Source organism: Mycteria americana, chromosome 3 (genome assembly GCF_035582795.1).
Source record: "Mycteria americana isolate JAX WOST 10 ecotype Jacksonville Zoo and Gardens chromosome 3, USCA_MyAme_1.0, whole genome shotgun sequence".
Lineage (NCBI taxonomy): Eukaryota > Metazoa > Chordata > Aves > Ciconiiformes > Ciconiidae > Mycteria > Mycteria americana.
In genome coordinates this window covers 127,042,308-127,054,547 of record NC_134367.1, presented here as the reverse complement: position 1 = coordinate 127,054,547, position 12,240 = coordinate 127,042,308, and the positions used below count along the sequence as shown (strand labels likewise).

At 39.7% G+C, this 12,240-nt stretch overlaps 1 protein-coding gene across 6 annotated transcripts in view; it reads left to right on the top strand.

Annotated features, from left to right (window-relative positions):
• PLCB1 (phospholipase C beta 1) overlaps nt 1–12,240 on the top strand; it is a 415,791-nt gene that overhangs the window by 305,838 nt on the left and 97,713 nt on the right. For all 6 annotated transcript variants that reach the window (XM_075496917.1, XM_075496921.1, XM_075496919.1 and 3 more), the window contains exons 13-15: nt 4,431–4,515; nt 5,003–5,180; nt 11,614–11,684. In XM_075496917.1, coding sequence (XP_075353032.1) covers nt 4,431–4,515; nt 5,003–5,180; nt 11,614–11,684 — 334 coding nt within the window. The remainder of the gene's footprint in view (nt 1–4,430; nt 4,516–5,002; nt 5,181–11,613; nt 11,685–12,240) is intronic.

Here is a 12,240-nt window from a genome sequence, read left to right as displayed (position 1 = left end):
TCAAGTCACAAGAGTCAGTATTCATGTGTGAAATGCTGGTCCCGTACAAATCAGTAGAAATTTTGGCATCGGCTTAAACAGAAATACGGTTTTAGCCTGTGTTCTGTATTCATGGCTTTTAAACAGACTGCGATTATTGGAGGTAAATAACTTTGACATCACCACCATAGATGTGACAGTGTTAATCACCACTCGGCTTAAAATGTAGTTTTTCTTCCTTCTGGTCTGTGTTCTGAGAATATTTTTAACACTTTTTGTCCACCTAGGGAACACATTACTTGTTAGCACATAGTGTTAATCATCTCATTTTGCTTTCTTTCAATGTTTTTACTAAAAGGACTCCTCTCTAATATCTTTATAGCATATGAAGAATTTTCCTTTGCTTTACTATAACTCCACTATGTAGTATATTCATTCTTGCCTGTTTTTAGACAATAAAAAGTTTAGAAAAAGAGGCAAGCATATAACTTTTAGAATGTATGAAATATTATGTATGCCATCATTTACATTGAAGTCAAAACATGCACACGGAAGAAGACAGTACTAAGAAAAGATGTGGTTCTATCAAAAAATAGAAAAGTGCCCTGAAAATGTTGAAAAGACCTCAAGAAGACCTTGACGTTTGAAATTGGGCTTGCATGAAGATAAGCAATCTGCAAATCTGAAAGCAGACACTCTATAATTAGAAATGCACTGATGACATAGCAAAAAGGTTAAGTGATCCTTGAGCAGTATCCATGTAAGATTGCTTCCAAGATTAAATTTAATTACAGTTATTTATATTGCTGGTTTCTTGCTGGAATTGTTATTTCAAATATTAACAGGATTTTTATCGCTTTTTCTTCCCACACTTTAAATTATTTTAGACTCTTCTGGGAAGCATCTGTGTCTTTGTCTTCTGCAGAAGAAGTATCTCTGCAGAAGTGATAATAATATAATGTTAAGAGCAGTAGTCATGCAGTAGTGCCAAAGAGCCTCTGTGATTGACCTTCCCAAGAGGCATAATACAAACACAGTAAAACAAAGTACAAGCAATACAGTAATCGTAATGAAAACATTTCTTAATATTCTTTATATTTCCATATCTCCAGGTATCATGTTCCCACCTTATCTTCCCTTGCCCTGGCACATTTTGGGGGCAAATATAATTAGTCTACGTGCTACCTGTCCATGTCTGCACAGTGAAAATCATAAAGCAGATAAAGTCAGCTCTTTTGAGGCAATCAATTTTCATTACAATACATGAATGCTGAGAGAATTTCCAATAACAGTAGATGTGGACCAGGAAATACCTGCTTTTTTGTTCCTTAGCACAAACGGGGAAATATGTTGATGTAGAAAAGCTGGTATTTTAATCTGTTGCTCTGGTTCATAATTTTGAAAGAAGGGAAAATAAAAAGAAACTGATATTCCAACTTTTAAAGTACTATAATAGTAATACATAAGCTATACTATTACTAATGATCTATCTCCTGAAACAGTATATATCTATATATTAGAGAGAGAGAGAGGGAACACACAAAAAATACCACTCCATTAAATGCTGGTTCTCCTAAATATTTCTTATTCCTTCTTAGGAGCTTTTAAAAATATCTGTGCATATAGTCCAGTTGACAAAGACAAGTAATTTTGTAATGTCAAGATTTTCTGACTTTGGTCTTGTCTACTACTGCAAGATTTTTTAATAGTATTAAAAACCGTTAGTTTTTCCCATAATTTCCTTTTCCTTCATTCTGCCTCTGGGACGCAGTGCCATTGGAATTTATACGCTAAACCAAAATAATGTTGCATTACATTTTTCTCTCTTGCAAAAATGAAAGTTCTCACTGTGCTTTCTTTGAGGTAAACATGTAATTAAACACAGAAGATCAGAAGAATATATTCTAGCTGTAGTGATAGTTTGAAATTTATTAGATTTAACTCTTGCATATTTTTTTCGGCTTCCTATCGAGAGTTCTTTTTGGAGTTGATGTGCCCATTTAAAAATGCTGATGTCACATCTAATTACTACGATTTCAATAAATGTTCTCTTTCGATTCAGGGAGATGTCCTTTGAGCTTTCTGGGTCCTAAGAGCATGGGTCTATTCAAAATACACACTGGTGGAGAAGACGGAAATAAAATTCACTATAATGACCCCTAGACCTATAGCAAATACCCAGTCCGTTTGCTTGCTAGAGTGAGGTGCCTTTATTTTCCTTGGTAGCTGGCGGTTAGAAATAGCTAACGCGCTGTCGTAGCCTGATCTGTTCTTCCCATCACTTTTTCCCTTGTGGGTTCTTAGTTCCACTGCCTTGCTCGTCTTCATCTTAATTTTCCATCCTCAGCTAAAAGTGGCTTTTAGCTTTTTTGCGGAATTGGCTGCACGCAAAAGAAAGCATTAATAAAATGCTGTAGTGATTTAAACTGCATGCAGCACTTGTGTAGCTTTGTGGAATAATTTAAAGCCTTCTCACAATATGTTTTGTCAATGACTGAGCTAATGACTGGTTCACCCCGTACCTGCTTCAAGGGACATCCAGAATGCTGATCTCAGGGAAATTACATTTTCTGATTCAAATGCCACCCAGCCTTTATCTCAGCTCTGGTTTGGCCCTGCTGACCCCGGGAAGAGCTCCAGTGCCAGGTGCTCAGTTGGTAGCTAATGACAAACTAGACACAGCGGTGGCTGTACTCTTAGTTTGCAAGAGAAAAATGAGCACTCCTTTTTTCCTATATACCCAGCTCTATTTTGTCATGAAAAATAGCTCCATGGTAACATAACTGCTTATACCATTTGTGTATCTTCCATGAGATGCAGATCATAATTAACAGTAGTTGAGGAAGTTATATTAAGCAATATAAACCTGTCCTTTAATCGAGTCTTCTCAACAGGGTATCAAAAAAGGAAACTTTTAAAGATACCGAAGCTCAGATGTTACGGATTTTAGACAGACACATATAACAAAAATACACTGTTGTCTAAAATTAGAGAGTGACTGTAGCACTGAGCTGCATTTTAAGATGATTTGAGTAATATTTCTGAGTAGTATAACCTATCTTCAGTCCTGAAACTCCCATCACTGATATGCAGGAATTATTTCATTCTTCAGTTGCACTTAGGGAAAACTGATTATAAGTAGAGTTTACTGAGGTTCGGTTTACTTCTAGAGGATGTCATGAAAACCACTGAAGTAAATTACTGTGGTAAAATTTGACACTCTCTCTGATTTTAAATAAAATTAAAATTTTTTTTAAAAGGAATCTGACCACGTAGCCAAACAAGCTAAAGTGATCATTGAGCAGCTCCACCTAGCAGCTTACTATTACATCCAGATCCCCACTAAGAAGGCTGTCCTGATATGTCGGTCCCATTTATATACACATAACATGCATGCAGTATGTAATTATATGCATATAAAATGCAGTTATACCAGCACTTACTACAGCAATTCTCCAAATTGACATAATACATCTTAGCAGTAGCACAATTACATCTACGCTATGACTTCTGCCAGTGAGGATATGTCAGGGGAAATACTTCTGAGTGAGCTGGCGAGAGCAGCGCAAGCTTTTGGTGCAAACCCAGCCCAGGAGGTCTGCGGGTAGGTCAGCGCTTCGTCGTGGAGCCCAGTGCAGAGGTGCAGCTGCAGCTCCGGGCAGGGCTGTGGCTGGACAAGCTGTCACGCTGCACAGGCACAGCACCCACCTCACACGGGCTTACAAATAGAGTGGGAAAGTGGGCTGCATTTTAGCAGCAAATCTGCAGTAACACTAGCTGCTTCTCTGCCAGTGCCTAGAACTGATGCAGCTTTGCTGGTTTTGAGACCCAGGTAGTCTCCTGCCCCTTCTTCTGTATGGCTGTGCCTTATAAACAGGCAGAGTGAGGTGATAGGTACCCTTGGCTTGGGAAATTTAGCAGGGACACCTGCACAGGAGACTGCTTTCTGGGTAACTGTTTTGAGTTTTATGCCTTAGGTCAGGTATGACAAAAAGAGAACAAAATCCAAATGGGGTTGGAGGGGTGGGTGTGTGAGAAGAATGCCAGGCATGTGTATAAAGTAACATGAGGAAGAAAGTATATAAACTTTGAATAAAAATGTTGCCTGAAAGAGGCAAATTCATGTAATGTTTATTTCCCTAAAGGTAACAACTGACAGCCTCATCTTTTGATTTTCTACTAAGTGCATGGGAAAATATACCTCAGTGTTAAAAGTTCAGTTTTACTATTATTCAATTGACTAGTGCCTTTACTTCATGTATGATCCTTTTGATAAGCTCTATCAGAGGAATCGGAATAATTGCATGATATATCTAGGTCTCTCTGAAAAATTCACAGCAATTGGATCAGGAAATTACATCTAGTTTAGGGATATTAGATATTCCATTACTGCTGCTTTCACTCTGTAGCATTAGTAGGACTCATTTCTTTCTTTCTTTTCTTCCCTTTAGCCCTAAACAACAGGCAAAAATGGCAGAGTACTGCAGATTAATATTTGGAGATGCATTGCTTATGGATCCATTGGAAAAATACCCGGTAATATGGTTTGGTATTTATCAGATCACAAATATCTGTGTGAATTTTTAAGTGTTTCAGTCCTGTGTCATTCTTCATATACGGCCTTTCCAAACAGAGCCTAAAAGAGTGGGTTAAACAACATGAGCTGTTGGTGGTGACTTAAGCATACAATTTCTGATGTTGAGATTGTTCTGATACAGTGAATTGTAGTCTTATAAATGCAATTGATTCTCATAGCTGCCATTTTGTAGGCTTTCATATTTGAACTAATACTTATTTTGGTTATTACTGTAGATATTTCATAAAGCATTTTTCTTTTCTTCTTAAGTGCCCTCAGTAGCCCTGTTTCATTTAATGTTGAGGTTACCTCTTGTGCAAAATACATTTCATTTTAACTGGGTTTATAGAGGTTACAAAATTATCTTGCACCATGTGGGCGCTAAGAAATTGCCGTAAGCTCGTTTCTGTTGTTGTTGTAACAAATTTCTCTTCCTTTTTCTACAAGCTTGAACCTGGGGTTCCCCTTCCAAGCCCTATGGATTTAATGTACAAAATTCTGGTGAAGAATAAAAAGAAATCACATAAGTCTGCAGATGGAAGTGCAAAAAAGAAGCTCTCGGAGCAAGCTTCCAACACATGCAGTGATACGTCTAGTATGTTTGAACCTTCCTCCCCCGGAGCAGGTATGAATTGAATCTACAAATACATTTCTCCCTAAACCACAAAATGCTTAATTACAGCTATAATTCAATCCATTTACATTGCTCCAGCAAGGCCTTACTCAGTAGGAAACAACGCTAAGTGTCATTGATCTAGGAGTCTGTGAAGGCTCGTGGCTGAGGAATCACTTCTGGAGTGACCTAAAGCCCAGTGATGTGTACTAACATTTATCTGCACTTCTTAGAAGTAGAGCGAGCTGCCAACTCTTCCACCCTTGGGTGCTTTTTCTATGTGCCCAAGCCCAGTATCAAATATAAATATTTTCGTTTTCCTGTTGCCTCTGAGATGTGCCTACCATTTGGTGCCCTTTCAGACGTAACCCATTGCACAGGAGAACTGCAGTGGTTCTGCAGTGTCTTAAGATTTAGGGTAACTGTGAAGGAGATATCTGTTCCTCAGGCAGGCAAGGCTCAACCCGCTGTTGTCTTGCATTAGTTGGGAACATGTCACAGACCTCTATGCAAAGTGCTCTAAGATGTTCTTTTGTTCCAGAGATGGAAACAGGCAAAAATAATACTGCAAACAAATATTTGTTACCATCTGGAATTGTAGGGAATGTCGCCTATGGAAAGCAGTGTATTACGTTTAACTTGTTCATTATTAGCAGAATTTTTAAAATCAGAAATGAAATAGAAAAGTTACTATAATTTAACGCATATATTCTGCTAATGCTTATGAGATCTTCAGGGGACCGTTGTTGAGTGTTGGTAAGCAAAAATTAGTAAGGGATGGTCTTTGTCCTGAAGAGCTTAAAACCTAACTAGAAAAGACAAAGAGAAGTGCAGAGAAAAAGATAAAGTAAGGATTTGCTCTAAACTACAGGAGCAGGTTAGCAGCAGGACAAACAACAAAATCTGTATATCCTGATTCCCAGCCCGGTGTCTGTTCCCTGCACTAGAATTTCTTCTTCCTATTCAGGCTGAAATTTTGGATTGCTAAAAGCGTAGACATTTATGCCCCAGTAGTAGAATACTTATAGAGCAAATTGAAAGCTCTACTGCTTTCATTACCATTTGCCATTAAAAAACTTTTTTCCCATTGTTTCTAATTTTTTCTAAACTCTGACTAATTGAGCTGAAAATTTTCATGCTGGCAGTTTGCCTCAAGCCGAATTAAAAAAAAAAAAAAAATCCTGCTGTATTTGTGGATAACATTGTTTACCCTATTAGAAGCAAAGAAAGAGTTTTCAACTATTGTGTTAAGAAACTTTGAAAAGGGCATGCTTTGGAGCAGGGCTGGATTTCAAAGGAAGATTCATCCTGGTGTCAGGAATGATTTAATACTATTTTCTTGATTTGCTTTAGACAAATCCCAAGCAGCAGAAAAATAAGTGTGTGTATGCCAACTGACTCCTTTCCAACACTTGAAATCAACCCTGGGTTCCTAACTCTACGTACCAGCACATAGTGAGAACCCAGTGGCAAAATATATGCCTCTTGCTGTCGGAGTGCCTGATCTGCTTAGCTGTTACCAGCTTTGTCTTTCAGGAGCCTTTCTATGAGCTTTTATAGGTAAAGACCTGGGCTGTGAATCTAGATGTTGATGATGATCAGTGGTGGTCAGTCCCATAATAGGATGTGTAATTTTACAAATCAACTGTGAATATCATGTCTGTATTACCTATTTAACAACCTCTGTTAACTGTAGATTGTGAAGATGAACACTTACAAATTAGAAAATGCTAGAACTGAGACTGCAAAATTGATGTGGTCACTTGGTTCTTCTGTGACTGCCAAAATATATTACTTGTAATCCTTCTGTCAGCCATTGTTTCTCCTTTAGGACCTATGACTCTTTTGGAGAATGCAGTTAGTCAATATTTTTTCTCTCTCTGTCATTCAATACTTGATCCTAGATGTAACATCCTCATCTTGCAGTGAGTTTCTGTGGGGGTATCCAGGCTGCATATGAGCACTTGACAAACAGCAGTGAATTTATCTGAACAATACTTGTGGGAAGTGAAATAGTATTAAGCCAATTTTATCTAAGGACAGCCGAGTCTGAGAGAGCTTAAGACCAGTTTAGGGGTGACTGACAAGGAACATCCAGGATCTGATTTTGCAAGAATACTTTGAATTTTTAAGTATTCAGAGCACAGCTCCAGAGATTTCAGCTACAGCTTACAGCCATGAGCACGCAGCATTTCTGTAAATCAGATGCCAGATTTCTGTCTGTGAACATGTAAAAAAAAAATTGTTCACCATTTTATAAGACCGCTGTGGCAAGACCCAGTGAAGAGCATGGTTCCATGGGGCAGTGCTCAACAGTCACCATGACACCCTTCATTTCACTGCCTCGTTCCTTATGTGCATCTCAATATCGGCAGCATGTGATGCTGGAGCACTGCAAGCATTATGTTCCTCTGTACCCAGTACCAATTTATTTCTGGAGCATTGAAGACTCACTAAAGGAAGCCTAATTCTTAACATTTCTTAACATGAAGTGTTTCAATACTCCAACCTTAATATACTCTTTATATTTAGGAAGTTGGGCATATTATTCAAATAACTCTATTCTGTTGTATAGCTCCTGTCAGAATTACTGCTGATCTCCAGGAGAAAGTTGTGCTGATTTAGCCTTCTTGAGATTTTAAATGAGTTTTTTTCATAGCAGTGCAAAAAATATGGAGATTTGTACTTCAGTTGCTAGCAAGCTTCACTATGTCTTACACTGCTTGAGGTCAGATTTAAACCCAAATAAACCACTCTTTTGGTATGTTTATAAAACATACCATGTTTTATAAAAAGCTAGGTGGTGATGATATAGTAGCAATAATTAAAAAACAGTTCTGAAACAAGCTTTGCAGAATGGCTTGCAAGATGTTCGTGAAACTGATGTAAAAAGTAACTTCAGTAGGGTAGAATATCTATCAGTGGAAAAAGCTTTCCCTAAAGGAACAGCAAGGCTGGCAAAGCAGAAAAAGAATTTCTGAGAGAACACTTGTAAGATAGATTGTCATTTTGGTAAACAAGCATCTTAGACCTGGCTGTTTTAGCACAATGAACAGAAGTAAATAAAATTTTCAAAGCAGTTAGATTACACTGCAAAAAGAACAGTGGCAGTTCTGCAGGTACACACGTTGTACTGAAAGTAGGCCTATACTGAAAGTAGCCAAAACTTGCTAATTGAACAGGATTTAAATTTTCAAGCAAATTGTCGGTTTCCTACTGATAGGATGACATTTTTGTCAGAGTAGTGGGTGCTGCAAGGAAAGAGTCGCAGGAAGACAGAGAGAGAGGGTAGAACTGACTCCATCATTTCATGATGACTAAATAGAAAACTGGATAAAACCTTTTAGGCTCAGTGTATGTAAATGCATTGGTACATTGCTGCTGCATGCCAGCGGAGGCCATGGCCTACTGTTACAAAGTAAAGTGTTTTAGCATGCTGAATAAAGTTCATTTTTTCCTTTTTAAAAATCAGCAAGTGCTGATGTACAGCCTGTGGAAAAAACAAAAGGTGATTTTCCCCCCTCAAGATGTTGGTGGCTGCCTAAACATTATAGAGCTGACAAGCTGCACCAGCAAGTACCACATTTATAGTCCATTCTGGCTGTTATTTTAAAGGGGTCTGAGAAAGCAGATTACCAAATTCCTCTGAATTTCAAGCGATGTACAACCTTTTCTTTTATTAGGCTCTCAATATCTGTCACGCTGCTGAGGCATGGTGAGAATGGATAATATTTAGCACGCTGCTTCCTCAACCCTTGGTAATAGGGATTTGGCTTGTCATTCCCAGCTCTCCTCTCCTAATCGTCTTCCATTCAGTATTACTGTGTTGAACCCCTCTACCCATCAGTTGGGATCCAGCCTCCTTTGTCCACTTGTTAGTTGCCCAATGAGCATTTTTATGCCTTCCCCACGCTGCCCCACGCACTAGAGGCAGCTCCTTGAAAACATCCTTGAAACTGCCCCATTACTCCACTGAGAAGTTTCCTGTGCCCTTCTGCCTATGAGCAGTTGACAGTATCTGCGTTATAACTTACTTATTGTGGTAGGGAGCAACATCTTTTTATTTCTTGATATTCTTCTGTCTGCCTCTTGTCCGTGGGCAGGCTCTTGTCTTGTACTTGGAGGGCAAGCCCTTGGAGCAGGGCTCTCTATTTTCACTGTATTTTTATGCCACTTAGCGTGGAGAGGTCCTGTCCTGACCTGGGTTTGTAGTCCCATCTAAATGCAAGTAATAATTATGCCATTACAGCTAGTTGTCTCTTGGACAAGCTCACACGTACATACTGGACTGGACCTGCAGCACGGCTGCGTATGCCAGCCCACATGCATTTATGATACACAGTGTCTGTGCCCTCCTGGGAAGGGACAGGAGTGATGGCATGGGGGCTGATTCTACCACCACTGTGGGAGGGTGAGCATGAAGGCTTCCACAGCACAGACATCTCCTCAGTCTGGCCAGGGCTTGCTCTGACTTTGTGTCCTAGCAGTGTAATGGGAAAAGAAGGCTGGGTCTGAGCGTAGGACCATGCTGCTAGGTGAAAGGCAATGCAGTTGTAGTCATACTTTCTAAAACACTTACTAATTTTTATTCTGTGTTTGCAATCCTGTGTATTATTTGTCCTGGTTTTGCTGTCTGATGCAAAACTTGAAAATGAGATCTGATCTCCTTGGGAGTTTTCTTGTTAAATATTTTTAAATAAATGAATAACGTGTTGCGTACTTTCCTCCCTGGACACTTCTAGCAAGAACAAGCTATCATCTACCTGGTATCTCAGCAGTGCAAGTTGGCTGAAATCTGCCCATGTCCCTCATTTTGTGGACTGTGCGAAGTGTTATTTTGCCAGTCTGGTTAAATCAATTGAGAGCTTCCCATCCAAAGACTGTCACTGCAAATCCTGTGAGAGCTCGACTGGCTCTTCGCAATGTGTTGAGGTTCCCTGAGCCATCCCTTGAGCCTGTTGAGCAATCGTGTTATTTTCTTCAATGAAATGTTCAGGAAGAAATGTGTTCATGAATAAAAGCCTGACATTTCAACATCAGCATCTGGAAGGAAACGCAGCCTGGGTAGTCATCCTTTGGTTGTGAAAGGCACACTCATTATTTAAATCATATGTGCTCTCCATGTTCAGAAGGGGCCCACTGGGCATGATTCAAGGCCTGCTGGAACAAAGAAGAGTTTCTTTATTGACTCAGTGGGCTTTGGATTAGACCCTAAATTGACAGGAGGAACTGAGACTGAATTACCATTCTCTGGAGAGTTTGGAAATTCTGCACAGTGGTTAGATTTTTGTGCTGCCAAAATAAAATCGCCACTGCTGAAGAAAGCTGAAAGGTTTGTGGAATAAAATCTTTGGGGAGAGTTGTCAATCTTATAGGTGTGGATAGGTGACTGCAATATAAGTTAAACCTTCTTTTCCAGAGTCTTCTCAAGATGCACAGTGTATACTTTATGAAAGCCAGACCCACAGGAGGAGTTACTAAAGAGAAAGATAAGCTTGATATTCCTTAATGGTTTAATTTCTGGTGCAACCAAATCAAAACATTTTGGAGGCAAGGGGAGGCATTTGTTAATTAACAATAAAGAATCTGTGTCTTGCCCATAGGAATTTGATGAGTACACCGCAACTGGGAGCAAGGCATAAAATGTGTTTTATTTGGTCCCATTTACTCCATCAGTACATTTTCAGGGAAAGGATGAGCCTTATGCATCTTCTTCACATTATTTGATTTGCACTGCCCTCAGCCGGTGCATCTGAGCTATGCCACCGGCATCCTAACAGTAAGGCACACCAAAGCAGTCTGTGAAGGGAATTGAAGTCAAGCCATTGGAGTTAGGCTCCTGTGCCAGATCCTCCCAGCTGTGCTACCTCAGTACAAGTACTGCAATACGTTCAGAACAGATGGATTTTGCCGAACAGCCCTCGATACCGCAGCACATGAGAATCTCATCAATTTTCAAGCATGATTTCTTCACCCTGTGGTGCTGTTACATGTGCACTTCCCAGAGGGAGTGAGGCACTCACTGAAGGTCCTGCAGGGACCCTGCAACAGAGAGGGAATTTGAACTCACAGCTCCCAAACGCCACGGCTGCGCCCCAAACATGGGAACATCTCTTCGGAGTAGTTTGTGATACTATACCCACACACTGCACTCATGACACACACCACAAGGCTCTTCTCAGTGCTGATACCTACCCCGTGATTTCCAAACACTGAGCATCCAGCAGCTGCAAAGGAAGAGTTTTTGTTTGGTTGGGCAATAAGAACTTAATGAATGCTGAAGATGGATGAATCCCTCGAGACAGTGTGTTTGATTCGTGCTGTGACAAAAAGCACATATATAATGTAGTCTCCTTTAAGCAGTGCTACTTGTACATCTTTCTCGAGTTTATCGCTGGTAATTATTGCTTCAGCCAGTAATTATCTTCTGCTTAAAACTTTTCAGGAGAAGCAGAGATTGAGAGCGATGATGATGATGACTATGATGATGACTGTAAAAAGTCGTCGATGGATGAAGTAAGGGTGTAGATATGTTTTATGGTGATGGGTCGGTTCCAGCAGTTGGGGGTTGGCCTGTGTTACCAGGAGTGGGACTACCATCTAGTGGAGAAAGGGAGGCAGAGCACTGGGAAGCACACCAACTTTCTGAAGTTGGTTGTTAATGGGTTTGGAAGCACGTCTTTGCTTTGTTTATTTATATTTTCATTTCTGAAGAATAAGAATTAATAGCACCACAGCTGATCTGTTTTAGACAACTGCTTGTGGTGTATTTAGCATTGTTGGAAGAAAAACTTGACATCAAAAACTTAGAGCTATATTTATTATTTATCCAACAGTGCTGACAATGTGCTCAGCACTATGCATGTGTAAAGGTAATGCAGTCCCTTCCCTAGGAGCCACGTGAAAAGAATGAATACAGCAACAGTTTAATTACACATTTAAATTTTATAGCAAATTTTCTTCTTTACTATGTGAAGCTCCCTATGTGAAGCATTGGCTTCACTAAGCCAGGATCAGTGGAAGATATCACAGTTGATAGAAAACTGGGCTTTGGTATTTGTGGCCTCTGATG